The sequence below is a fragment of the Hyperoodon ampullatus genome (genome assembly GCF_949752795.1).
Source record: "Hyperoodon ampullatus genome assembly, chromosome: 12".
Taxonomy (NCBI): Eukaryota; Metazoa; Chordata; class Mammalia; order Artiodactyla; family Ziphiidae; genus Hyperoodon; species Hyperoodon ampullatus.
In genome coordinates this window covers 77771262-77798716 of record NC_136925.1, presented here as the reverse complement: position 1 = coordinate 77798716, position 27455 = coordinate 77771262, and the positions used below count along the sequence as shown (strand labels likewise).

General features: G+C 45.1%; 1 protein-coding gene across 1 annotated transcript in view; it reads right to left on the bottom strand.

Moving 5' to 3' along the window:
* Window positions 1-27177, bottom strand: part of TIAM2 (TIAM Rac1 associated GEF 2) — a gene marked incomplete at both ends in the record, with an annotated part of 110653 nt that extends 83476 nt beyond the window's left edge. The window contains 4 exons of the mRNA XM_079716560.1: window positions 10645-10869; window positions 14406-14578; window positions 19887-20322; window positions 26017-27177. Coding sequence (XP_079572686.1) covers window positions 10645-10869; window positions 14406-14578; window positions 19887-20322; window positions 26017-27177 — 1995 coding nt within the window. The remainder of the gene's footprint in view (window positions 1-10644; window positions 10870-14405; window positions 14579-19886; window positions 20323-26016) is intronic.
* Between the last annotated feature and the right edge of the window lie 278 nt (window positions 27178-27455).

Below are 27455 nucleotides of genomic sequence, written 5' to 3'. Positions count from 1 at the left end.
TCTTAGAAGGTCACTGCACAACTTTTCCACATAAAAGAAATATGATGGCTACAAGGTCTAAACAAATAATTTGTTGATCCGTCATAGTTTGTCTGCAAAACAACAAAAGTCCCAGAGTGCACTGAAAAATCTCAATCTCCAGTTTAACTTCATTTAAGACACTGTATGACCTTGCTAGTGATGTAACAGCCCACTCATGTCAGCCTTGAATCAATACCAGAATGACCTGTTGGCTTTTACAAGTGAAAAATGCCCAGCTCCACTGCCTGAGGAGTCTACTCATTAGGCATGAGGCCCAGAAAAGCTGACACTTCAAAAGCACCTCCAGCAACTCTGGTACCAGCCTGAGTGAGGACCACTGTTCTAGACTAACACGGCAGTTCAAATTGAACTGCAAATCTCTTCGTGGTCTTGCCATGTTAGAGAGTTCTAGATTCCAGAAGTAATGGATGGGTATTCTGAAACCATAAACTACACATACCAGGAGCGATAAGTCCCAGCAAAACTATATTCCCAGTTCTGTCTCACAAATATCTTCAGTAGCTGACACCTGAACATCCACAACTTAGACACATTCTTTTGTCTTCTAATAATATGCAGATATTTCTAGGTTGGCTAGTGTATTAAAGCTTATCCCTCATCTATAACTCCACGTGAAACAGCTTATGAGATGCTTTCTAGGGGTTCTGGGGGGGGGGGGGTATGAAAGGAAAGAAAAACAGTGAGTCATTGGATACCAGACAATAAAGGAGCCCATGCCATCCACAGAGGAATAAAAAGACAAAATACCAAATAAAATAAAATCCAGGTCTATGCCAATCACTACAGATCAGGGAAGATGACAATCTCTCATATTTTCACTGACTTCTGCAGTTTACAAAGATTTTTAAAGGCATCATTGAATGTATTTAAATGACTACACATCAAAGCACCACTGGAAGGAAAAGACAGTTCCATCCTAAACAATACACAGGGAATCTTCAAATTTTGCCAGAAACACTTTATAATCTTCAGCACACCTAGACCTCTCTACCCAAAACCTGGGACAAAATGCAGGTAAGTTCATAGGAAGAAAATGAATTCAGATGCTTAGGTTTGTTGAAAGAAAGAAGGGGCTGGGAGACCCCAAAAGCCCAAAGCAGACCTTACAAAGATCAAGAAGTTTGTTAATATATGTGACTATGTTTCAAGAGAACTAGTATCTCAATCAGTACTGCACACTGTAGAGAAACTTTTTTAATCTGAACTTAGTAGAAAATGCAAATGAGAATGGACTTTATGACTTCTCCATTTCAATGATGCTTCCTGTCCTTATCTTGACTGAGCCACGGGGTGCCCAGATGTATGGTCAAACACTAATCCGACTGTTCCTATGAGTGTTTGGGATGGGATTAACATTTAAATGGGTAGATAGAATAAAGCAGACTGCCCTGCCTCATGTGGGTGGGCCTCATCCAATAAGCTGAAGGCCTGGCTGGAACAAAAAGTCTGACCCTCCCCAAGCAAGGAAGAATTCCTCTTGCCCGATGGTCCTTCAAACTGGGATATCGGCCTTTTTCCTGCCTTTTGACTGGAACTGAAATACTGGCCCATCCTGGGTCTCCAGCCTGCCAGTCTTCAGATGCAAACCACACCATCTGCTGTCCTGGGTCTGTAGCTGGCTGACTCACTGCAGATCTTGGGGCCTGCCCATCTCTGTAATCACATGAGCCAACTCCTTGTAATAAATCTCTTATATTTTTCACACGTCCTGTTGGTTCTGTCTCTCTGGAGAACCCTGACTAATACATCCTTCATCCCACAGAGCTCTGTGGCAGAGTAAGCCATCATTAGTCACACAGCTAGTCCGTATTTAAAGACAATATTTATCTTATTTTTAAGGTCATGGCTCTTTACGGAGAGAATCGGACAGAGTGTTCAGATGAGGATCTGTGGCTGGATAAGAAACAATGAAATATTTGATTTTTCTATGCACAGACTCACCAAAGTTGTAGAGGAGGATGTGGGAGAATATGCAGGTAAAAGTCCAGTGAGGACATGGATTTGGGTGCTTGGGTTACTTAGAGGGAAGAGAAAAGTACAAAGGCCAGACCCACAAGCTCAGTACAGACCCTGTAATACTGGGGAAGTCTGTGGACACAGGCAATGAGCTTGCAAGGGAGTTAGGGTCGCCACACCCTCATTTCTCAGCAGAGAATACTGAGGCCCAGGGAGGGAAGTGACTTGACCAGGGCCACACAATAAGCCAGCCCCTCCAGGTTGACCAAGGCCCAAAGCTGATCCTGATGGAAACAACATGCAGGAACAAGCTTGAACCGAGCACTTAGAACACAGCCCCTGAGCCCTTGGTCCTCTCGCTCACAAGGTGGGTATCGTGCACTATCCAGTAATTACTGAGCAACTTTCAGTTAAATTTTCATCTAATTGTCAACTGCATTTCTACCCACAAATCCCCAGGTGTTCTACAGAGAAGATGTAAGACTATCCACACTCTCAAATGGGTGAACATCTTGCCTCTCAATTTCCTACCAGCCTTGATCTTCAAGTTCAGCCCAAATTTTTTTTTTTTTTTTTTTTTTGCAGTACGTGGGCCTCTCACCGCTGTGGCCTCTCCCGCTGTGGAGCACAGGCTCCGGACGTGCAGGCTCAGCGGCCATGGCTCACGGGCCCAGCCGCTCCGCGGCATGTGGGATCTTCCCGGACCGGGGCACGAACCCGTGTCCCCTGCATCGGCAGGCGGACTCTCAACCACTGTGCCACCAGGGAAGCCCCAGCCCAAATTTAATGTTAACTAAAAGGAAAAACATTTTATTTTTATCCCTTTATCCCTCAAAAGATGAGATAAGGATACATTTTTCTTAAATGAAAGGGAGAAATAGAAGACAGTTTTGTATCTATGATACATACTACCGCAGTAAATTTCAACCATCGTCACCAAAATAGCAATATTATCCAAGCTCACACTTATCAGGGAATTTCTGGAGATTTTTTCCTAATATAATCAAAAATGAAAATGCCCCAGATCAATTCCTTTAACCCAAGACTGTTTTTTCCCCCTATTTCCTACATTCCACAAGTACTGATAATTGCCCCAGACATTTATTTCATCAGGACATGAAAATCAAAACTCAACTTCTATGGAGCTTGAGCTGTCACTTCTTTAATACCTGTGCACAAAACACAAAAATAACATGAATGAAGAAAAGTCACACAAAGGAAGTTTTCATTATCTTTCATTTGTAAAAGAAAAATTATCAACAAAAAATTAAGGAGGAAAACTCCCATTTTTAAGCACGGACACAAATGCAGTGCGCAAGTTTCCTCTTTATTGCTAATATAGCTATATTTATTTAATGAGCTCAGAAAGGCTATGGTCTGCTCTAGAAAGTGGGAGGGGAAGGAGATGAGGGTTCATGCTAAAAATAACAGATGAATAAGTGATACATAAAAAAGATGACAAGTACATTCCTACCACACCCAAAACTCCTAGAAAAATATTTTCTGCCGTTTAGTCATTCCATCACAGTATTTGGTCATTTGTCCATTTCTAGGTTGGTCCTAAAAGATAATTAGTTTTTCCTTTCTGGCAGAGTAAGTTGAAAAACTCCCATGCAATACTTTCCAAGCACTAAAACCCACCTCCGCAGAAGAATGCAGCTAGTCACACAGAAGACGCTGAAGTTCACTGGTAGTTAGAATAACCAGCCACAGGTTTAGAAAATCAGTTTTGTTTTGTTCTTCCCTTTGAGATAGAATTCACATGCTAGAAAATCCACTCACCGAGTGCATTCATAATAAATACATTTCCCACCCATCAAATCAAGCTGAAAAATCCAAGTTACGAAAAGAAGTAAATTAAGGATTAATTTCTACTTTACACAAAACCCTTCATCACATGGTTCCTTGGCAAGTGAAGCACAGTCTGATTCACTGAAGTCTTACTGAGAGGCTTGATTTGGTTAGGAGCACAGATTTGTGTTTAAGCTCTGCCACTTGACAGCTGTGTGACATTGGACCATGTCTCTCACCTCTCCCAGCGTCTAACCACTCATCCATCAGGTGGGCGATACAGACAACTTGACCGCACGGAGTTACTGTAGAATCATACAGGATCCTGGCCTGAGATAGGAGCCTTGAGAAGTAGACTCGGAAACCATGAGGATGGAGAGCAGAAGAGAGGATGTTCCTCGGGAAATGAAGGAGTGAAGCCTGAAGGAAAGTAGCCAGGAGCTGGTGAGGGGCTGGGGTGGGGACCAGCCCAGGGAAGAGGAAAGGAGACACAGATGCATCCACTCACTACCTGGAACCAAGTACCATAAAACAGATGGGGAGAAAGTTACCCACCCTTTGGGAGCTGTTATTTCATACTAGGAGCAACCTTATACACAAAGGGATAATTACACAACAATGTGTGAGATAAGGAGAGACCCTGAGAATTATGGGAGTACAGAAAGGGGCCTGATGGCGAAGTGGGAACGGGGGTCAAGGGCAGCTCCTTGGAGGAGCTAAACCCTTCATCACAGACAAGCAGGGATGAGCCTGATGACAGGGGCAGGTGGGATGGGGCAGTTTGCGTGTGTGGTCTACGTGGGTCCTCTCTGGCTGAGGGAAAACCCAAAGAAAGAAGTGGAACCTACAGGAAGTTTGGTGTTGTAGCTAAAGGTCGAGGTGGGGAGAGGCTGTCAGGGACTTTATCTTGTAAGCAATGGGGTCCACTGGGGGATTTTTAATCCTGGTAATCCCATGGTCAGATTTGCTTTTTAGATGCAAACCTCTCTCTGACCTTGTGCAGAAGAGGCATCTGAGGAAGGGCAAAACCCACAGCCTGTGCAGCCTTGCAGGGAAGAGAGAAGACAGTCCTGCTTACACCCCTCATCCCTCAGCACCTGCATACCGTGTGCTGGAAATTCAAACGGCCAGGGTGACCGCAGCATTTCAGAGCACTCTGCCTTGGCTCATGCTGACCCCTGGCCTGGAATTTCCTTCTCCATTCCTCTCCTGATTAACTCCTCATTCGTTAAGAAGCAATGCAGGCACCCCCTCCTCCAGGAAGTCCTCCAGGACTACACAGGAGGCTAAACTTCACGTGTGTCTTCCACAACACTCTGGAATATCGTCTGCTCTGAATTCATTCTATTATGTTGAAATTATATGCTCAGCTGTCTGTCACTCTGCTAGACTGCGAGCACCCTGAGGGCAAAGACAGCATCTTCGAATTCCCAGTCTGCACCCTCGCGGGGCCCAGGGTCTGCACTGAGTAAACGTTCGCTGAACTAGACTGAATGTTAATCTCCTGCCCTCGGCCCGTCCACCACGTCCCTGCGGCCTGCTGAAGGCAGGCTCGACCTGGCCCAGCTCCTCCGTAATCTGGCCTTGTCTCCCTCAAACCTGCTTCTCGAAAACCCTCCGATGCTTTATTGCCCAAATGGCTTCCCCCCACGCATCTCAGATCACATTTTCCTCAAGGCTTTGTTCATTTTTTTTTCCCTTCACCGCAGTCTCCGATGGCCTAAGTTCAATCTCTCCTAGTTATGATTTTCAAACTCGAATATTGAAAATGAAGCCTGCGGTGGTTCACAGAACCCAGCCGGTCCCAAACCCACCCGCTGCCAGTTTTCTCTTCCCAAGATACCACCTCCCTGCCCCCCACCTCCGCCCTCTCAGCCTCACTAACCCCAGGAAGTGAGAAAGGCCCAGAGAGTCAGGATGGGGAGGGCAGACGGCTGGCAGGAGGTCAAGACCCGCCCAAGGGCAGGGAGGTTTTGTCCTTGTTCACTTGTTTAAAATAACAAACGGGAAGGAAAGGAAAGTACTAACTGGACTTAATTTACAGCTCTTTCTCCCTCAGGACTTCAAAAGGAATCCAACATGTGGACGGTCTGCTCCACGTTGGATATGCCCAAATGCAAGTTGCATCATCCTGCCCCAGAGTCGCCGAAAGGCCCGGGGACAAGCCCGTACGATGGCCGCTTTTAGGCAAAGCATGTCCCTACACACAGCGGTATGAAACTCAGCCATTACCACTGTGATAGTGTCTTTTTATCTGGAAAGGGCATTGACAATGAACTCCTCTGCCGCAGCACTTCCAAGAAAACCTGTTCCAGAGACTTCCCTCTCCCATGACGTAATATGCACTCTCTGTTCAGCTGTTACAAGGCTGTAAGTGACTATATCTGAGTTTCTTGGGATCTCTGGGGGAAAGCGCTATGTAAATAAATATTTTCTATTATGTAAAATAAAATACAGTGAAGTTGAGATTTTTAAATGGTAACTGGATAAAGCACAGCTCAGTACTTTAGAGAAAACCATATACTTATGGGATATGTAGATCAGGTTCTTACTGATCTTGATTTGTAAATGCCTTTGCCTTTGTAGCATCGCAGAACATTCTCTAGTCCAAAACCATCTCATAAAAGCAATTCTAAGCATGTGCTTGTTTGCCCCCTTAATGCTTCATACTCTCTGTGTCTGCAAGTAAAGAGCAAACAGCTCTCTTCACAACCATCTGGCAAAAGAGTTAAGGTCAGTGGGTATAGCAAATATAACTCATGTTACCCACCGCAAGCCTTCTGGGAAGACATAGATAAATTACAACCTTAACAATTGCCAATATGGTAGGGAGAATATTTTCAGGTGGAATGTCTAAAGATCAACCCAAATTGTTTCTTACCAGACATTCAGAAGTGTAATATGAGAAGGTGAATGTGTGCAGGGGAGGGGAGAAGTGAAATGAAAAATCAGCAGTTTTAGGACAGCGTGCTTAAAATAACTGATGTAATGATTCTGTCAAAGAATGCATAATGGGCCACAAGTAATAATTACCCTTTCTTTAAAAAAGCTTCTCTTGGTACTTCCCTGGTGGCACAGTGCTTGAGAATCCTCCTGCCAGTGCAGGGGACACGGGTTTGAGCCCTGGTCCGGGAAGATCCCACGTGCTGTGGAGCAACTAAGCCTGTGCACCACGACTACTGAGCCTGCGCTCTAGAGCCCGTGAGCCACAACTACTGAGCCCACGTGCCACAACTACTGAAGCCTGCATGCCCAGAGCCCGTGCTCCAAAACAAGAGAAGCCACCGCAATGAGAAGCCCGCGCACCGCAACAAAGAGTAGCCTCCGCTCGCTGCAACTAGAGAAAGCCTGCGCGAAGCAGCAAAAAACCAACGCAGTCAAAAAATTAAAATAATTAATTAAATTTAATTTTAAAAAAGCTTCTCTTCAGGCCAACCGACCACCCTAGACCCTTGGATTTGTGTAGGGATTTATGTGAAAGTAATTCCCCCCTCCCAAGAGAGAACAGCACCACTTTTGACATCATAAATTAAGCATTTACCAACTATGAAAAAAGAAATAAAGTTACATTTAATGAAAATTTAAATTTTAAAAAAATGTTTGCTTGGACTTCTTGTGGCCATAAAGAGAGAAAGAAAAAGGAGGGGGTGGAAAAAAAGGCCAGGAGCATCTCAGTGTTGCCCAATTTCCCATCTCTCTCCCTGGACCTAAACATTTGACAACACACAAGGACCTGAAAACTCCAAGCTGGGCATCCCCTCCATTGGACTAAAGTATGACTTTGAACTTAAATTTAGAGAGCCAATAAAAGTTAAAACCATACGTTTTCCCACTACAATCAATATGAAATTTTTAATTGGGGCACTTGAATCCATGAGTTGCATCTCTGATGACAGACTCGGATCCTGGAAATTCAGGACCCCAGGGGAGACGTAGTACAGAGAAAATTCAGGAAAAGCTATTTCTCCTTCTCCTCAAGCTTTTTGATTTGTCGTGTAAATGTGACACAGCATGACATCGCTACACGCCCCAGACAGAAAGCTGCGCGGTCGGGACCTGTCTCAAGACTGGCCCTCTACCCAGACATGAGCAGGGTGAGGCTTCCGGGCAGGAGCTGGCCAAGGGCAGAGATGTGTCTGTCCCCAGAAGCTGTGTCTTTGGCAAAACCCCCCAAACCCTTCCACTCCCGCTATTCTCCTTGGCAGTTTCAACTTCCCTTTCAGTTCCTTGGAAACACTATTTTGTAGTTTGTTAGCTGGCACTCCTGAAATAAATAGCATATTCTGTTTCAATTCAGGAGCATAGGAAACTATCTTTAATATTCTATAAAATTAGAGAAAATGATGTACTCTGAAAAACATTTTCCATATAAATTGTTAAACTTCTGCAGGGTTACTCTGGGCCAGGCCTTCATAACTGCACATCCAGATCAGGGCCATTCCACCACCCAACACTTTCCCCTACTTCAATCTGTCCGTCACCAGCATCACCACCGCCAAGCCACTGCCAGATTAATCTTCCAAAGATAATGCATTCATCACGATTTTCCTCCCAACTTAAAAACCTATATTCCTCCCTTAGATCTAGAGGCTATAATAAACCTTATATCCCAGGGTTATTTTTAAGACCCTGAAAAAGCTGCGCCAGTACCCGTCCCACCCAACCACCAGCTATTCATCACTTCCTAGCCCACACCTCTGCTCCCACGTGCTCAGGAGCCTCAAGCAACCACTGTTACTCCTACAGTTGACCCTTGAACAGTAAGGATTTGAACTGCACGGGTCCGCTTATACGCAGATTTTTTTTTGTAAATACTATGTACTACAGCACCACACGATCGTGGTTGGCTGAATACAGAGGGCCAACTATAAGTTATACACTGGAGGGTTGGAGCCCCTAATCCTTGTGTTATTCAAAGGTCAACTATACCTCCAAATTGTCCTACCATGCGCCCCACTCTCCTCGCAGCCTGATCAGCTTTCATACCAACAGACCTCTTAGCAATTTTTTAAGGCCATATCCTTCCAGCCTGGATCAGCTTTCATACCAACAGACCTCTTAGCAATTTTTTAAGGCCATATCCTTCCAGGAAGTCTCCTCCATCTCCTCTAGATCACAGCACAGCTCAACCCCTGATGCCTCACAGCATTTGATGACTATGCTAGTTGGTACTAACTTATACCATTCTAGAATATTCTTTAGTTTCATGTTTATGAGGCCTGCTTTCTAACTAGATAATACATTTTTTAGAAACGGGGTCCATATTTTATAATTATTTTTATATTTTGAAGTTATAGGCATCTGTTAGGTATGTCGATATCTGAAGATGGACAAATAAGCGAGAGGGAAGAATTGGGAAGGGAGAAAGATGACACAGGATATCAGAAAAGGAGAAGGCAACGGTGGATCCAGGTATGAGCAGAAGATCTGTCTCAACTGTGCCATCATTTAGAAATACTTGAAGGGGCAAGAGATGGGAATTACTTGGTTATTTTGCTACTGCCAATTGATAAATCCCAAATTCTTAGTGTAACACAAATATATCACTTGAATGCATGCCTTTCATCAGTTTCTTATTTACAGCCAGAAATTTCTTTCTACACATTCTAAGTTCTTCATATATATGCAGGCAGAAAAAAAATTCTAAGCAAGGTTAAATATTCAAACACAAATAGAAGATTGATAATGTACTGTTTGATTTGTGATTTAAGTCAAACGCTATAGGGAAAATTCTTTTCTGATGGGGTGTCCAAATTGCTGTATTGCCATGGAATTTTTTTTAAAGAACCTGGTCTCTCTATAATAATTTACAAAGTAAAAAGAATGAAAAATTCAGGAACACACCAACCCATCTTTGCCCTATCCCTCTTCAAGTTCCCAAATCATCTGACACTGATTTTGAAGGGACTGTAGTGGACACTGTTGTGCACCACCAGACCTCTCTTTCAAGACAGAGGCATCCTTTCCCTTAGCTGCTCATGGTGCAAGAATGGGAACCCACCTCTTCTGAAGGCAGCTGCTTTGACCAGTAGACATGGCATGACACGGCATGCCTCACTGGAAGCAAGCAATTCTGAATGGCCACCCCAGCTCCCAAGCCCCCTGTAGGATCAGCTCAACACAATTCAACGAGTCCCTCCTTAATCATGCTCCCTCACTCCCTTACTCCTGAGAACGGTCCTAATAAAACTCCTCACATGCAAATCTCTACCTCAGTGTGTTTCCCAGGGAAACTGAATGAAGAGAGGGGCGCTAGAAATTTCACCGACACTTGTGTAAGTGCTCAGGCTGTCTGAGTAAAGGAAAATAGAAACTAAGCTTCTCCCTCTCCTCTAAAATGCAAATAGCATAGAAAGTAGCTGTTTAATTATGTGAATGTGGAGACAGGCCAAAGAAAGCATCTTCCTTAGCACCTTATCTGTTATAAACAGAAAAAACAAACCAAAAAATTAGTGGTTTTTTTCTAATCCACAGACACAGGAATAGCTGTATTATACCAAACTACTCTTTCTCAGCCATCTTCTGTATTAGAATTGCATGTGTCTAATCTTCCAATAGTTTTACCATATAAATTTTGTTCCCAAAGTGCCAATATATGAGAGAATCATCCAGGCCAGGAGCTACTCAACACAAGGGAACAAGATTTGGTCACAAAATGTTCCAGTGTCCATATACAGCCACCAAAGGTTGCAAAGCACATCACATCCCTCATATGACAAAACTGCAGCCATTAAGTACTTGAGCCAAAAAGCCACAGAAACTACTCCCTGTAGAGGTGTAGGAACCAGTTCCCCCATCTGAGTCTGCCCCGAGTGACATGAGCCATGAGAGGAAACACTTGTAAATAACCTGTACCTGGTTTTCTATGGCTTTCCTGTTCTTTGGGTCGCTCACCACGGACAGCTGTAACTCTGCCATCTTCTTCATCTTGCTGTCCATATCTATCTTCTGAACGAGGTTTCTGGTCTGGTTCTTCAGCAGCCGAACTGTGTCCTCTTTGCCGTGCTTCTTTGCGAAAAGGGATGCGCAGGCCGAGTGGATGGCAGTGACCCAGTTCTCCAGATCTGTCTGGCTGGTGGCCTAAACACAGGGGAAAAAAGCAATTTGGAATTGTTTCATCACAAAAGTGTTCTCTAAAGTGGCAGGCTGGGCTTGAATATGTAAAACCCCAAAGTACCTTCACTTCATAAAAACTGTTTGTTTTATTTGTTTTTTTTTTTTTTGCAGTATGCGGGCCTCTCACTGTTGTGGCCTCTCCCGTTGCGGAGCACAGGCTCCAGACGCGCAGGCTCAGCGGCCATGGCTCATGGGCCCAGCCGCTCCGTGGCATGTGGGATCCTCCCGGACCGGGGCACGAACCCGCGTCCCCTGCATCAGCAGGCGGACTCTCAACCACTGCACCACCAGGGAAGCCCAAAACTGTTTAATTTTAAAAACACACACTCACCACAGGTCCACAGGCTTCCTTTACTCCAGAGGGCCTGTGAGAACATCGAGGGTGACACATGGCCCCAGATAGAACGGGAAGACAAACTACTGATAGAATCAAGCTGTACACCAGCAATAGGGGAGTAATAAGAAAACCAGGGCTTATCCACGCAGTGTACATCATGCTGCTCTCTAAAAAGCACTTTATCGTCATAATTTTAATAGGATGAGAAAATATTAGGACTAAATGGTTACACTGTGAAGCCTGGATATGAAATTTCATCTACGGTATGGACTCAATTATGAAAAATAACAATAAAAGAACATTTCGGGGAGGACACAATAATATTAAAATAGTCGTCTGTGAATATTGGGAATGTGGAGAGTGGTTTTCTTTTTCTACCCTTCAGTACCTTCAGACACAATGACCATATAGTATTTTCATATAAGAATATTTTATTTTAAAAACAGTAAAGAGGGCTTCCCTGGTGGCGCAGTGGTTGAGAGTCCGCCTGCGAACACAGGGGACGTGGGTTCGTGCCCCAGTCCGGGAAGATACCACATGCCACGAAGCAGCTGGGCCCATGAGCCATGGCCACTGAGCCTGCGCGTCCAGAGCAATGGGAGAGGCCACAACAGGGAGAGGCCACAACAGCGAGAGGCCCGCGTACCGCAAAAAAAAAAAAAAAAAAAAAAAAAACAGTAAAGAAAGTCTGAACAAAGCAGAACGGGTAAAGATGTATGATTCTAAGCAGGCTGAAACACACGTTCAGTTTCCCCTGATGCCCAGAAATAACCACACACGTTCACACCACGAGGTTAATCCTCCAGTGACCTGTGGGATCGTACAATGGGAACTACTGGGAAAATTTCTTTAAAACTAAGGATATTTTTCCTGAATCACAAAATAAAATATTCATTTCATACCTCCTCCTAAGTCCGTGCAGATTTAATCCAGTGTATTTACCTTTCCTACAATTCATATGAACACCAGTTTGTTACTTTGCTTTAAAGCACCACAGAAAGTTCAAGCAAACCTTTCTGTTAAAAGAAGGAAAATCAAACCTTAGGCCCTGACTCTTTTCAGTCAGGTCAGGTTGAAGACAGCAATAAGGCTAGGGGCCCAGGGCGTTTACCAGGTTAGTGCTGGGAAATCCTATTGCCCAAAACACTTCAGAGAATTCTAGATTCCAAAGAAGCTAGAATCAAAGGGGTCCAAAACAACTATATTGTTCTAAAGGGGCCCTGGGGGCAGCCAGGACCAAGCTTATCAGAGACCTGAATCGAGGACCTAGGAGGTTTTCCATGAAGCTTCCAGCCACATAGAATCTATAGCTCATGTTGTGTCTACACCCAGTACTGGGTTTGGATTCGGAGGCATTTCAGAAGCACACTTCACTTCCTGGCTCTCACCCCCACTTCTCTGGAGTTAATTCATAATAACAACAGTCATAATAGTTAGAATTTCTTTAGCACTGAACACATGCATATCATATTGTTTACCCTTAAAACAATCCTAGAAGCTATTATTATCCTACAGGTTGAAGGGTCTGAAGCTCAGAGAAGTTCAGTAAGTGTTGCAAGATGATGTGCAGACTCAGCGAGAACACCAGGATCCACACCTCAGCCTGACCCTCCTTTGCTAGAAAGATTCTAAGAATCATAACAGTAGATAACCTGAACCTTAACGTCCTAAGACCACTTCCACAGGGTAATGAGACCCTACAGTATTTGTCAATGAGGGTTTTCCTGAAAAGCATCTTCACTGCCACTGGGATTCTTGGGAAGAACTTAAGCCTCTACTGTCCATTTTCTCTGGGTTTTCACTTAAAAACTTCCACTCTGGCAACTTCGGATCTTGTACTCACTAGATCACGGACTAGGCCAGAACAGGATCGTAATTTTTCTCTCTTTGTATCCTGAAGAGCAGCCCAGGGGCTACAGCCTGGCATTTCATGGGCAGGCATCCAAGAAGTGTTTGCTGGATGAATGGCTGCATTTGCAATGACCCTGCGGCACCTGGCAGTCAGCGGAGGCCAATTTTCTTGCTTAAACCTTAATCCAAAGTCTGACAGCTTTTAGTCTATTTCAAATTGCTAAGTTGTGCCTCTTAATTCTGGTCCTTCTCATCCTAGCAGGACACAAGCTATCGCCTCCACCCTCCATTTAGAAAGCTCAGCAGATGGGCATCATCAGAAAATCTACAACAACAAATGCTGGAGAGGGTGTGGAGAAAAGGGAACCCTCTTGCACTGTTGGTGGGAATGTAAATTGATACAGCCACTATGGAGAACAGTATGGAGGTTCCTTAAGAAAACTAAAAATAGAATTACCATATGACCCAGCAATCCCACTATTGGGCATACACCCAGAGAAAACCATAATTCAAAAAGACACATGCACCCCAATGTTCACTGCAGGACTATTTACAATAGTCAGGTCATGGAAGAAACCTAAATACCCATCGACAGATGAATCGATAAGGAGGTGTGGTACATATATACAATGGAATATTACTCAGCCATAAAAAGGAACGAAACTGGGTCATTTGTAGAGACATGGTTGGATCTACAGACTGTCATACACAGTGAAGTAAGTCAGAAAGAGAAAAACAGGACTTCCCTGGTGGCGCAGTGGTTAAGAATCCACCTGCCAATGCAGGGGACATGGGTTCAAGCCCTGGTCCGAGAAGATCCCACATGCCGCGGAGCAACTAAGCCCGTGCGCCACAACTACTGAGCCTGTGCTCTAGAGCCTGTGAGCCAAAACTACCAAAGCCCACGTGCCTAGAGCCCATGCTCTGCAACAAGAGAAGCCACCACAATGAGAAGCCCATGCACCACAATGAAGAGTAGCCCCCGCTCGCCACAACTAGAGAAAGCCCACGTGCAGCAATGAAGACCCAATGCAGCCAAAAATAAATAAATTTATTTAAAAAAGAAAAGAGAGAAACAAATATTGTATATTAACGTATATATGTGGAATCTAGGAAAATGGTACAGATGAACCGGTTTGCAAGGCAGAAATAGAGACACAGATGTAGAGAACGAACGTATGGACACTAAGGGGGGAAAGTGGTGGGAGGGGTGGTGGTGGGGAATGACTGGGAGACTGGGATTGACATGGATACACTGATATGTATAAAATAGATAACTAATAAAAAGTAAAAAAAGAAAGCTCGGCAGTACCTGGAAAAGGTAGACATCTCCAAAGGAGTTGCTGAGGCAGAAGACATTTTCCTTCTTAGGATGTTCTGGGACGGCCTGCACTATGCTGTCTTCTGCAAACAGGGCACACCGAGGGGCACTACTCTGATCCATGGAATTCTTCCCGTAGGTCTCATAAAACAGCAGGGTGCATCCTGTGAAAGAGAGAAGCACGGTCCTTATCACATGTCCCGAGGATCTATCTAGGAAAGGAATGAGAAGTAAAGGATACGGACAGACAGAAGGAAGGAAGGAAGGAAGGAGGGAGGAAAAGAAAGAGAGAGAAAGAGACAGAAAGAAAAGAAGAGAAAAGAGAAAAGAAAAGAAAAAGGAAAGGAAAGAAAAGAAAAAAGAAAATGACTGAATGAGACACAGTCACAAAAGGAAATTTATCACAAAAGGAAATTTTGGGATCTAAATTATGCCTAGTTGTGTTAGCATTAACCCAGATGAAAATGAGATGTTTCTTGTAAAGGTAATAATGGTAATAACAATACCAAGCATTTATTGTTGCTTACTCTGTGTCAGGAATTCTTCTAAGTATTTCACATGCTCTGGCTTATTTGGTGCCCAAAGCAGCCTTAGAAGGCAGGCGCAGTTATTAGTCCCATTTTACAGATGGAAAGCCTGAGAGTTTACACCACTTTGCAGGTCCCATAGCTGGACTGCAGTGGAGCAGGATCTGAACCCAGGCACCCTGGCCGCAGAGCCCTCCTTCATAACCACAGCACCACACTTCTTAGGAGAACTAAATGCAGGAGACAGAAGAAAACCCCGTATTCATTAACTAAGCGAACTTCTACAATTAAAATGTGGGGTCACAAGAAACTGAGTTCACCTGGAGCACTTTGCCATTTGTGACAAAGTACCCAGTTTATTCTCCAAATGCCACACAGAATAACTTAATTTTAATACATTCTCTTATCTCACAGTGATAGGAAATATTACTACCATCTTGCTAATTTAGACTGAGAGGAAAATGAAGCTACATGTCCCTGTATTTTAAAACATTACCCTAAAGTGCCACTACATATGCTTGCAGGTACATAGCTTTCCCCTAATAAGCTAATAAGATATTCTAGGCAGAAGTTACTAGGGATCTGTTTTGATAATTCGATAGGAATGCTTTCTAATGAGACGTAATTTTTTTTTTTTTTTTTTTTGCGGTACGCAGGCCTCTCACTGTTGTGGCTTCTCCCGCTGCGGAGCACAGGCTCCGGACGCGCAGGCTCAGCGGCCACGGCTCACGGGCCCAGCCGCTCCGCGGCATGTGGGATCTTCCCGGACCGGGGCACGAACCCGTGTCCCCTGCATCGGCAGGCGGACTCTCAACCACTGTGCCACCAGGGAAGCCCATGAGACGTAATTTTTAAGCAAATTCTAAAATGCTCACAAGTATGTTTACTTGTTGAATATCCCTTAAAACCTTCAACCAATCAACATTTCTGAGCACTTCTCATGTGCTGATGAATGATATGGTACCATCATGATATGGGCACCATGCCTTGTTTGAAAATATTGGGCTGGCTGAAAAGTTCATTCCGGTTTTCCCATAAGATGTTACGGAAAAACCCAAATGAACCTTTTGGCCAACCCAATACTTTTCACACTGACAGTTAATGAAGCAGTAGCCTGCTTTCCCCTGCATTGTAAGTGGATGGGGTCCATTTCATGGCTGCTTTACCCTGCTACACTATGAGTCTTCATTCATAAAAGTTTACGTGTTTTGAAAACTATCTCACTCTTACCAGTTGCACTTCTTCCCTTGAAAACAGATCTTAATTTGGATGAACAAGTTTATATAATGGAGCCCAGCGTAGCACAGAAGCCAGGAGAAAAAAAATGCAGGACCCTAGCTCAAGACAGCACTTTCTCCCTCCATGGTACTTTCTGATCTCAAGAAGCACTGAGCGATCTCTCCTCCCACAATCAAAACTCACCCAAACACAGAAGCTGTGAGAGCCTCTTAGAACAAGGGAGAGGAGGAAGAGGTTTATGGACAGAGCTACTGCGGCAGGTCTGAGCCTGTCTTTTCTTCCAGCCACTAACGGACTTAGAAACAATCCCCAAGTCTTTCCATCAGGAAAAGCCTGTGCGACATCCCATGACCATGGGACCCGAGGACAACAGAGCAACACCAGCTCCACCCAACTCCCAATTCTTTCCAAGGGGTTCATGTTCACTTCCCAGCGCCCCTAACACTGACCTCCCAGGGGCGGTGGTTTGAATCGCGGCATCCAGAGGAAATGAACGCAATCTTGGGCAGATGCCAGAACGCTGCCAACCCTAACGTCCCCCTACGCCCCACCCTGACAGAATGCAGCTCTCCCACGGAAGCGTGAAACCGAAACAGGACATTTCGCTTTACAATCAGGCCAGTATGTCAAACAATTTGCAGAATTTTGTTGCCATCGAATTTAAGGAACAGGAAACCAGTCGTAAGTCTATTACGTCGAGTTTAACTTAATCTGCATCTCTGACGCGGGGGCGATGAGGCTGATGGAAAGGGGCTGCACGCCCATGTCAGCAGAGCCTCCCGGGCCCACCCCACCCCCCAATGCTGTGGCCGTCAGCCCTGCCCTGTCCACCCCCCCAGGAGCTGGTGTCAGCCTGGGCAGTGGAAGCAAAAAGAGAAAACAGATCAGAACAGCACTGGAAGCACAAGAAGAGAAGAGGCTGTATTACTAGAAATATCACCAGGGAAAGGAGAGAAATTAGTCTCGGTCTCCCTTCAAATCCACCTTCTCAACCCACACTCATCCGTCCTCCCTGTCACAGGCACAATGACCAGCATCCTAAACTTCCTTTATGAACCCCCCTCCTGACCTCGGTTATGTACTGTGTGTTTTGAGGGACAGCTTTAACCCCCTTGCCAACTATTCTGCTCAGGAAGTTCCCTGTGAACTGCACGAAAATCCACTCATTGGAAAAGACAGATGGAAAGCGGAATTACCCTTGTTAAAAATTTATTACATCCTCCGAACCCTAAAAAACATTTGCGCCCTTAGCATACCTATACATTCGACGTAGGTGGGCAACCAGATGGTTGGCTGATAGCCGCTCTCTCTGAATAACACTGTTTCTACTTTAGTTACATAGAGACTCCAAGGATAATTTAAAAGTTCTGCTTAAATGTACATGTGTGTGTGTGTGTATATATATACACATATATGTTTTTAACTATGATTAAATGAGATAGTTAAGTCCAAATATTACAACTTGGATTCTAAGCCAAGAAAGTTGAATTCAATATATTGAATTCCCAGAGGAAAGAGGTGTAGAAAACCATATGGAAAAGGTTATGCTGGCAAAAAAAAATCTCTATCCCATGCCTTTCCTTGGCTGCAAAGGAAACAAAGGGATGTGTGCTTTATAACATTTACCCCTACAAAGCACCCTTTATCCACGGGTCTTCAAGTGTTTAACCGGCAAGGGCTCAGGAAGGACTGTGGATCTTTCAATCGTCAGAGACAAGTCAGGACCACCCCTGCCCCCGAAGTCAGCAACCAGAAGTTCCCCGGGGAAGCTGCCAGGATGGAAGACAGGGTCCTGGAGACACCCTCTTCCAAACTTAAGTGATCCCTGCCTGAACTTCCCCCAGGAAGCCTCCAACACTCTGGCGTTGCACAAATGTCTCCAGTAGCAGGGAACTCAGGAAGGCAGTGGGTTTGTTTGGTTTTTTTCTGTTGTATTTTTTACATTAATTCACAATCAGCTTCTTTTCCATTTATTAGTCCTATCCCAACCTCAGATGAACCAGAATAAATTCAGTGTCTCTTTTACCAGACTGACACATCCTATGCATGACACATTCTAGAACACAGTGCACCCACTCTAAATACCGCACAAATGGGATGCAGCTTCAGGCTTTGAGTCATAAACAATTCCAGACACTCATTCCCCTGAGGGGACATTTTTCACTCCCCTCTTCAGCTGGAACTTTTACAAGACCCACTGGCTCGTTGATGAACAAGTCTCCTGCAATATCCTGCCCCTAAGGAGAGAAACGGCCAACTCTGACCAGGGCAGAGGCAGGGGGGAATGATGGAGCTGCAGACGACATGCCATCTCTAATGATGTAGCCAACAACCGTGTGTGCTCTTTAAATCGTATCTACTTTCATTTTAGCCTCATCACAGTGGAAACCCATTGTGAATGGCCTGCAAATCGAACCCTCAAATCTTTTTCACTTGTAATACTTTGCGGCTATACCTCCCTATCCTGTACTTGGGTAGCTCTTTGATTATTAAAACTTAAAGCATCACTTATCCCTTCAAAATGTTATCTTGATGGATTTGACCCATAATTCCAACCTTCCAAATCTCTTCCGTCATCCAGTAGAAAACTCCGCCTCTCCAGTACACCCAAACTGGGTAAGCTCTTTGCCTTCCTCAGCCACAAGGTATCACAAGGATCCAAATCCAGAGGTTGGAAAAGAGGACTGCATCCATGTGGGATGCCAGGTCTTGGGTTTTATAAACCGTCCAGTTTGCTAGGGAAAGGAGATGAGATGCCTTCGCGGGTGCACCTTTCCCAGAGGGGCTTCTGGGTAATTATGAATCGACGCCAGCTCCCCAAGGCTCACAATTTCTAAATATGGGGAGCGCCACAGACAGCTCCGGGCCTTTCACACTCGCTGTGTGCAGATGTGATTTCTGTTTCTGCCTTCTCCCATGACAGGAAAGGGTGGTGGCCGCTAATGAGGTTTGACTTTGCATACCATACCAGGTTCCACCGACAAAGAGTCACACAACAGCTGTGAAGAAATGCCAGAGGCTGTGGGACTGCTCTGTGTCCACATCTGTATAAATCAACATGATGCTGACTCAGAGCCTTAGATCACTTCAAATAATCTATTCATCCACAATGAGCAAGGTGATTATAATTTTTAAATGGCAATGCTTGTGAGAAAACTTTATCGTCTTAACAAAGCAAATGCTTTCTCCTATTTCCTCTGCATCAAAAAAAGAAAAAATAAAAGCATTTGTTGGTGACGACAATTAGACTCTCAGTTCATAAAGGCGAGGTGACACAAATCAAATAATGCAGATGAAATTCTTAGTTGTACAAGCTGGGAAGGATACCTCTTTGGAGTTCTGAACGTGCACAGAAATTCATGATCTATATTCCAAATAACTAAACTACGTTTGGTAACTTATTTGGGGCTCCCCTCCCACCCCCCAGATGCAGGAAAAGTATTAAAGAATGGTACAGAAATACCTATAATGAGCAATAGTTATTAAATTCAATCATTACTTATGAGAATGAATAATGTATACGAATGTTAAGTGAGGCATATTATACAGGTGTGAGAAGGTATTTGTAGGAAAGCAGGCTGGTAGATTCTGGATCAGATGCCTTCACGTGAACTCAGGTCAACACTGCACTCACTGACACTTCCTAGGAAAGAGGACAGCGGAGGAAAGGACCCCAGGGACTCTCTGGGTGGTGACGATCACTTACCTTTAAGTGTCACCCAGTACTGCTTCCATTTCCTCCGAGCCACCAGCTCCAGCTTCCTTTCCTTCTGCAGAGTGACGAGGGCTTTGAAGAAGAGCCACCCGGCTTTGCGCACCACCCCCTGTTCCTTCTCAAAGAGCAGGTCCAGTTGCTCCAAGGAGCTGAGCGAATCGCTGCTGGATTCGGCGGTCTCTGTGGACGTTTCGAGGTTCTCCGTGTTGGTCCTGCTCATTTCCAGCTCTCGCATGAAATTCTCGTAAATGTTCTGTTGGAGGGGGTCGCTGCCGATCGCGTGAGCGGATTCGCTTCTGTGGCACAGGATCTGAGCCGAGCCCCCTGACCACAGGGATGCAGATGCCTGGGAGGGCCCCTGCACGTCCACGTTCAGCCCATCCGAGCGACTGTCAAAGTAGTCACTGCCCTCCTTGGATCTCGGCTCCTGTGGGCAACACAGATGACCACCCATCAGAGGTTACATATGACCAAAGCACCCCTTCCCCAATGCGGCATATGTGTTAATAGTGTGGTTTGCTAATACTACTGCTGCAAAGCAAGATTCTTTTTTTTTTTTTTTAATGCATCTTTATCCATCAAGTCTGCAAATCAGAAAGAATTAGAGAAACAGTATTGCTCAACCCAACGTATAGCCTGTGGAATCAATGCTTAAAAAATGTAAACCAAATAACCCTGACTATCCTAAATCCAACCCACAGTTAGCATCAAAAAATGAACTAGTATATTCAAAACACACTAGCGAAGATTTCTGGACTGATACTTCTTTGCTAATTGTGAATCACTATCTTCCGGGAAAGAATTCATGTTCTTGCAGTCTTGTTTTTCTTCTGGATCATTTTTAAGCTAAATTAGATGAGCACTAGTTCCAGGCTCAAGGAGGGCGTGGTTTATACAAACTTTTCTTCCCCTCCCCACACTGAGCAGTCTCAGCTTCTCACCTCCTCCCAAGGTCTAGACATTGAGATCTCTAGCATCATATTTTCCCTCTTTGGATAGTGAAAACCATGCACCTGGGGTGCCTTATCCACAAAGGGTAGTGGTTAGCAACTGTAGCTTTTACTTCGTAACAAATATTTTTTACTTTGGGAATTCTTTCATGAAAGGAATGTACTATTAATTCATTCACATTGTTTTATTTGAACACCTATTTTATTTTAAGCACTGGGAATACCAAAGCATGACTCTTTAGTATTTATTCTGCCACAAAATCAGACACAGGGGGTTCTTAATAAAATTAATATTTATTCTAATAACCGCTGCCCCCCTTAAGACAACATGCACTGAACAGTGAATTGGCCATGTACAGAGATGAAAACACAAAGGTTTCCTCTAATGTCTAGATTAGAAGTCTAGACATTCAAGAAGAATAACTTGCATAGAGGCCATTCATTGGTCAATAGCAGTAAGGAAATTTTTCAGCAGAAAGTGAGCTAATTTATGACTTAAAAGACACTGACATTCCAAACTTACAGTTTAAATTAAGGTAACTCTGCAGAGAGACTCTAATACTTATCTACTCAGAGGCTAGTGGGTTTTCCTTCTCCATTAAAATAAAAAGGAGGGAAAACAGGATCAAGGACCATTGACTAAAGACCTTATTTTGAATATTCCCCTGTGTGGAGGGCTTTTCTTTTCAGAAATTTCATCCAGAAATCAAGTCGCAATTAGTTGCTATCTTTTGCAGGAAAATCATCAATAGAAAAGTGCTTCTAAATACCCAAGGGCTACAAGCAACTAAGCCCCAAACATAGCTGTTACTAATGAAAATATTATCTTCCGCTCTGTTTATACTATGTCCCATAATCAGATTTATTTATACACTGATGCTTATGCAAGAACAGAGCAAATAAGCCAGCTGTGGTGAGTCACTTGGACAGGAAACTTTCAACATAGTTTAAGGTTTTTTTTTTTTTTTTTCAATTGTCACTTTGTTGCTCTTCAAAAGTTCTTAGGAGATGAAGGAATACTTCTCATTTAGCTAGTATTGACATTATTTCAGCTATAAATAGGACTCTCTGACTCACAGCCCCAAAACACTGGGATTGCCTCTGGTACCCAGCTAGAGCTATAATGGGGTGTTTCAAACCAAGCAGAGCCCTGCCAGAGAAAGGCATCAAGAGGCAAACTTAAGTGTAACCTGTTAGTGCTCCTGACATTGTTTCTCATAAGAGGGAGACTTAAAGGCACAGCGCTAACTTTTAAATGTTCAACTGGAGCAAAGCAAGACAAATTTTCCTCCATGACAAATGGAGAAAGATTGCATTTTAGCATCCATAACTGATTCTTATACACAGACATGAACTTTCCTGGTCTCTAGTAAATTTGTAAAGCTTCCTATCCAGAATCCTAATAGCTAGTGACTCATTTTCAGGCTAATAGGAAGGAAGGAAGGAAGGAAGGAAGGAAGGAAGGAAGGAAGGAAGGGAGGGAAGGAGGGAAGGAGGGAAGGAAGGAGGGAGGGAGGGAGGGAGGGAGGGAGGGAGGGAGGGAGGAGGGAGGGAGGACAGTTCCTGAACAGTCTCAGCTGGATTTCCTGATCACTGTGTTATGGGTATGAAACTAAGGTGCTATGTTAGACATGTACATAAAGAAGTCTGATTTCCATTTCCACCCCCACTGGATAATTGTAAACAATGGATAACATAACGATGACAAGAGCACTATAGCAAAGAGTAGAGAGGAATTCAAGAGATGTCACTGAATTCCTTTGGAGCTAAAGGAAAACTCTTACCACCATTCCTCATTCTCTAGGAAAAAGTACCAAATTTACCATGTCATTCTTCGTATGCTATTGTCCTTTTCACAGTAATGGCCACTGGTCCTCTGCAGAAATTCCCTGTGACTATGTAGCCCTCAAAGGGCAGTGAGAGCCTAAAATTAAGATGGTCAGAAAGGCGGAGTCTCTGTGTCCTGAATCTCCTCTGTAAGAAACTCTACAGTAGTAGTCACTGCTACGCCTCAAATATATCTGGTCCTCCCCTAGGGTACACGGCAGGACCATTCCCTACTCCCCAACCCCCTCCCTTGGAGTTAGGCAAGGCCATGTGACTTGCTTTGGCCAATAAATGCAAACAGAAGTGAAATGTGTCACCCCTGAGTGGGAGCTTCAAAAGCCAACACACGGTTCTTTCTCCCTCTGCCACAGAGGCTTGCGGTGTGCCAGATGGTAACTGCTCTGTGGACCTGGGGTCCCAGAGGGGAACAATGCAGACCACAGTTACAGCTTGAATGAGACACAGACTTTGCTTGTGCTAAACCTCAGAGAATTGAGGGCTTTTTGTTACCTCCGCATAACCTAGCCCACCCTGACTGACAGAATGGAAAGTTTACCCAGGACAGGAGCAAGGCCTCACAGGTCTCAGCAAAGCTGCATTAATATGAATAGTTTACCAGCATCAAACACATGCTCTTCTCCAGCACATGTGTGTTCCCTCCCCCTCCCTCTAGCTTTGAATAGTGTGATATTCTTTCTCAGCTATGTAAGTTTCTCCACTGATTAATCTGCTTTCAGGCTCTAACTCCCCAGAGTGGTTGAAAACCCTATAAAAAAAAAAAGGACTGCTCTTTTTACATCACTTTTTTCTAAAAAGTCAAAACAAATATGTCTACCCATCATAGGAAGATTTTCCAAGCCTAAGCCCTGCTGGCAAACAGAAGTCTGTGTGTGTAAGAGGATAAGCATTTGGTCCTTACTATAGTATACTGTCACAAACTTTGCTCCTATGCACTGACTACATTTTTTAAGGATCCAAACTTTGTCTTCACGTTCAATTGTAAAAGAAAAACAAAGGCCAGAGTTCCCTGGTGGCCTGGTGACTCGGGTTCAATCGCTGGTCAGGGAACTGAGACCCCAGAAGCTGCATGGTGCAGCCAAACAAAACAAAAGAAGAAAAAAGCAAAGGCATAGCCAACGGAAGTGGCATACTTACCAAAAAAGTACATTTTGCTCACCTTTATAAATTATCAAAATTTGACACAAGCATAACTCAAAAGCTGCCTTCATAGGTCACTTTTCAAAAATACAAGATAGTTTATTATCTTAATATTCAGTAACCCCGAAGTAATTACTAGTGTCTATCAACAGTACCTTGGCTATGTATCTAGGTGGAAAAGGCACACCTTTGAGCTTTAGCAGAAGTGGCTTTGGCCCTGGCTTCTCCCCTAATCAGCCGTGTGTCTTCAAACTCCTTGAACATTAGTTTCTTCATTTTAATATGAGGGGGAGTCCTTTCTAGCTTTCAAATTCAGATTCTTTGATTGTAACCAGTCTGTTCCTAACTTCACAGGCTTACAGATCATCCAGTTAAATCTTTGGATGATACAGACTTGAAGGAGGGTCACTTCCCAGGGTGGCTGGGCAGCGAGGTCCCGCATGGGGCAGAATGTGGTCAGTTCACAGTGGCAAAGGGTCTGCTTTGGACCTGAGTGGAAACGGAGTGAGACACGGCAGAGCCGGGTGTAAGGCAGGCCACAAGCACAGATGAGAAACATGCAAATAAGAGATGTGGGGGAACAGGCTTAAGGGCCACAGCAGATGACAGCTGAACACTAGTCGACAACACAACACTTGCATCAGCAAGACGGGAAAGCTGTCTGTGTGGGACTGCAGCTCCCCAGAAAGTAGGAGTTCTCTCTCCAATTATGCTGGACTGCTGTCAGTTGTTTGGGAAATGGCAGCTGAGAAAAAAAGGTCAAAGAAATTTCTACTACAGCACTTAGCAGTTTAGCATGAAGAAGTAACAAGTAAGAAGGGAGCAAATGACTACATTCAGGGGTATGAAGAGTTCTGGGGCTTCCCTGGTGGCGCAGTGGTTGAGAGTCCGCCTGCTAATGCAGGGGACACGGGTTCGTGCCCCAGTCCGGGAAGATCCCACATGCCGCGGAGCGGCTGGGCCCGTGAGCCATGGCCGCTGAGCCTGCACGTCCGGAGCCTGTGCTCCGCAACGGGAGAGGCCACAACAGTGAGAGGCCTGCGTACCGCAAAAAAAAAAAAAAAGAGTTCTGTAATAGGACAACAATCATCTATTCTTCGTCTCTGTGTAGAGGAGGAGAAAAGGGCACAAAGTACAATTTGGGGGCAGGGGACATGGACCTTATACATAAGAAGGAAATAACTAATGGTAAATTTTATAGATCTGAAACAATCTGCTCAGGGAAGTTATTTTCTATCCCTAAAGCTCTATTTAATTTTATAAGTATATATCTATCTAGGATGGTTTAAATGCAGTTCTACTAGAGACAAACTGGTCATTCAAATTTCCTTTAACAATCTGACTTATATTGAGTTAAAAAAACAAAACACTTTCTCCCTTCTATAAATTATTAAAAGTAAAAACAAGCAAACAAAGAGCAAGCAACTGAAAACCTAGAAATCCCGTTACCTAAGAAGGCAAACCATTACTTTCCTTCCTGATGTCGAAGTCATTTTGTTTCCCCCATTCAAACTTTATATGCCCATTAAAAGGATTACCGTCATCATCGTGATTCTTATTTTCTCAACATCATCATACTTTTGCTCTTCCACGTACTTAGGTCAAGATGTTTTCAAAACTGTTAGCTGCCCCCATGAGGAGGTGGTGAGATTATACATATAGATCACCCACATTTTTTTTCCCGATGTACCAACTGAACAACAGGAATTTTAATTTCTCCAAAGTCATATCGAGCTCAGCAAGGCTACTCATCCCAAAATGACAACGATCTCTCTCTCTTCCTTTCTGTTTAGGCTTTAAGAATGAGCTCTAGCAAAATACTCAGATCACCAGTTCACTGGGGAAGTCTCTCCAACACTGTCCTTTCTAAGAACCGCTTGGCCAGGTCTTGGGATGCGACCTGTGGGGTTCATACCAGAGTCCAGGAGACGAGACTGGACAGAACCCGGGAGACTGAAGTCCAGGGTTAAGAGTGAAAATGCACATCTGAAGCAAAAGGAAAGAAAGAAAACACACACACACACACACACCTGCGAACAAGACGTGCCATGGCTTAGGCTAAACTCTTCACTCTCACGCGCTCATTCAAGCCTCAGGACACGCTCTGCAGTAGCTTCTGGTAACTTCCCCATTTTGCAGATAGGAAACCGAAGAGCATCTCTCCTGGCGCTCCAAGCCTGACTCACCTGGAGTCTTCTTTTCTTTCTGGAGAGGCTTCCCGTCCAGTCGCTGATGCGGCGCATCCTGGCTTTCAGGGTGTCCTTCTTGGAGGGCTCCTCGCTCAGGGCCCTGGACTTGCGGCAGGGAAGGGTGAAGGAGGCGAACTGCCCGGGCTCCCCGCGCCCCACGCGGGCCGGCACGTCCATGTCGGAGGCGAAGGAGACGCGGGCGCTGAGGCTGGCGCGCGTGCCCATGTAGTCGTCGGAGAGCCGCAGGGCGGCGGGCGCCAGGCTCCCCAGGGTGGCGTCCGGGTAGGGTTCCCGGAGGGACGAGAGGGAGGCGCTTTGGCTGAAAGGCTTTGGAGCATCCCTGGGCGGGAAGCCGGCGTGGAGGCCGGGCTCGTGCTCAGGCTCCGGTGTGCCGGGCGCCGCGAAGGAGCCCTCGGCCTCGCTGACCTCGCCGGCCGGGCCCCAGGGTGAGTCGTACCAGGAGGACTCGGAGCTGAGCGAGCTGCCCTTGCTGGAGCGCGGGCGCGCGGCGGCGGAGGCGGCGGGGGAGGCGCGCGGGCTGGGCGGGGCGCCGGCCGAGTAGCGCAGCAGCTGCACGGGGCCGCCCGAGGCCCCCGGGGACGCGGCGCTGTGCGGGCCGCCGCTGTGGAATTCCACCCGGAGGCACCCGTCCAGCTTGCCCAGCGTCTTGATAAGCACCCTGGGGCTCTTGCGGTCCTCGCCCGGAGGGGTGGACGCGACGCTCTCGTCCCTGCCGTAGCAGTTGAGAAGGTGCCCATTGCAGTCCGTCGAGGCCGCGTGGTCATCCGCCGGTGGGTGCCCGACGTAGTGGAAGACGTTCTCGGGGGAGAAAGCAGCATCGTTGCCCTGGAAATCCGATCCCGAGGCATTTGACCTGTGCTTGGAGTAGGCACTGCCTTTGGAGACTTTACACGAGGGACCACCCGGTCGGGATGCATAAGGCTGATTGCTCTTGAAGTGAGAAAGGCAGCTTCGGGCCAGCGACCTGGACTTGTACCCGGCTCCGCTGCTTCCGTGACCCCATCCGTGCAATGACTTGTCATCCTTTGCATGAAGGCCACGGATTTTCAGGGAGCAAGGCTTTTGCTTAGCACCAGTAATAGTATTGCTATGATTTTTAGATCCTTGAAGGGTGTACTGACTCTCGGAGTTCCCCATTTTCACCTAAATTAAGAACAGTAGCATCGGTAAGAGTCACGACCTAAATTAACTTCCACTATGACAGAACTTTCTAAAAATACGTTCTTCACATGACAAAGGAACCAAGCAACTTCTTTCTGAACCTGACACAACTCAGAGACATAGGGACAAGAGTGACTTACAGAATTGGTTCTCCTCCTAAAATGCAGGTCATCAGCCAGATAAACAGTACTGCCCGCTCCTGTGCTAGTGACTTTAAGCACACGATCTGTTGTCTAATTTTTTTTTTATTAGTT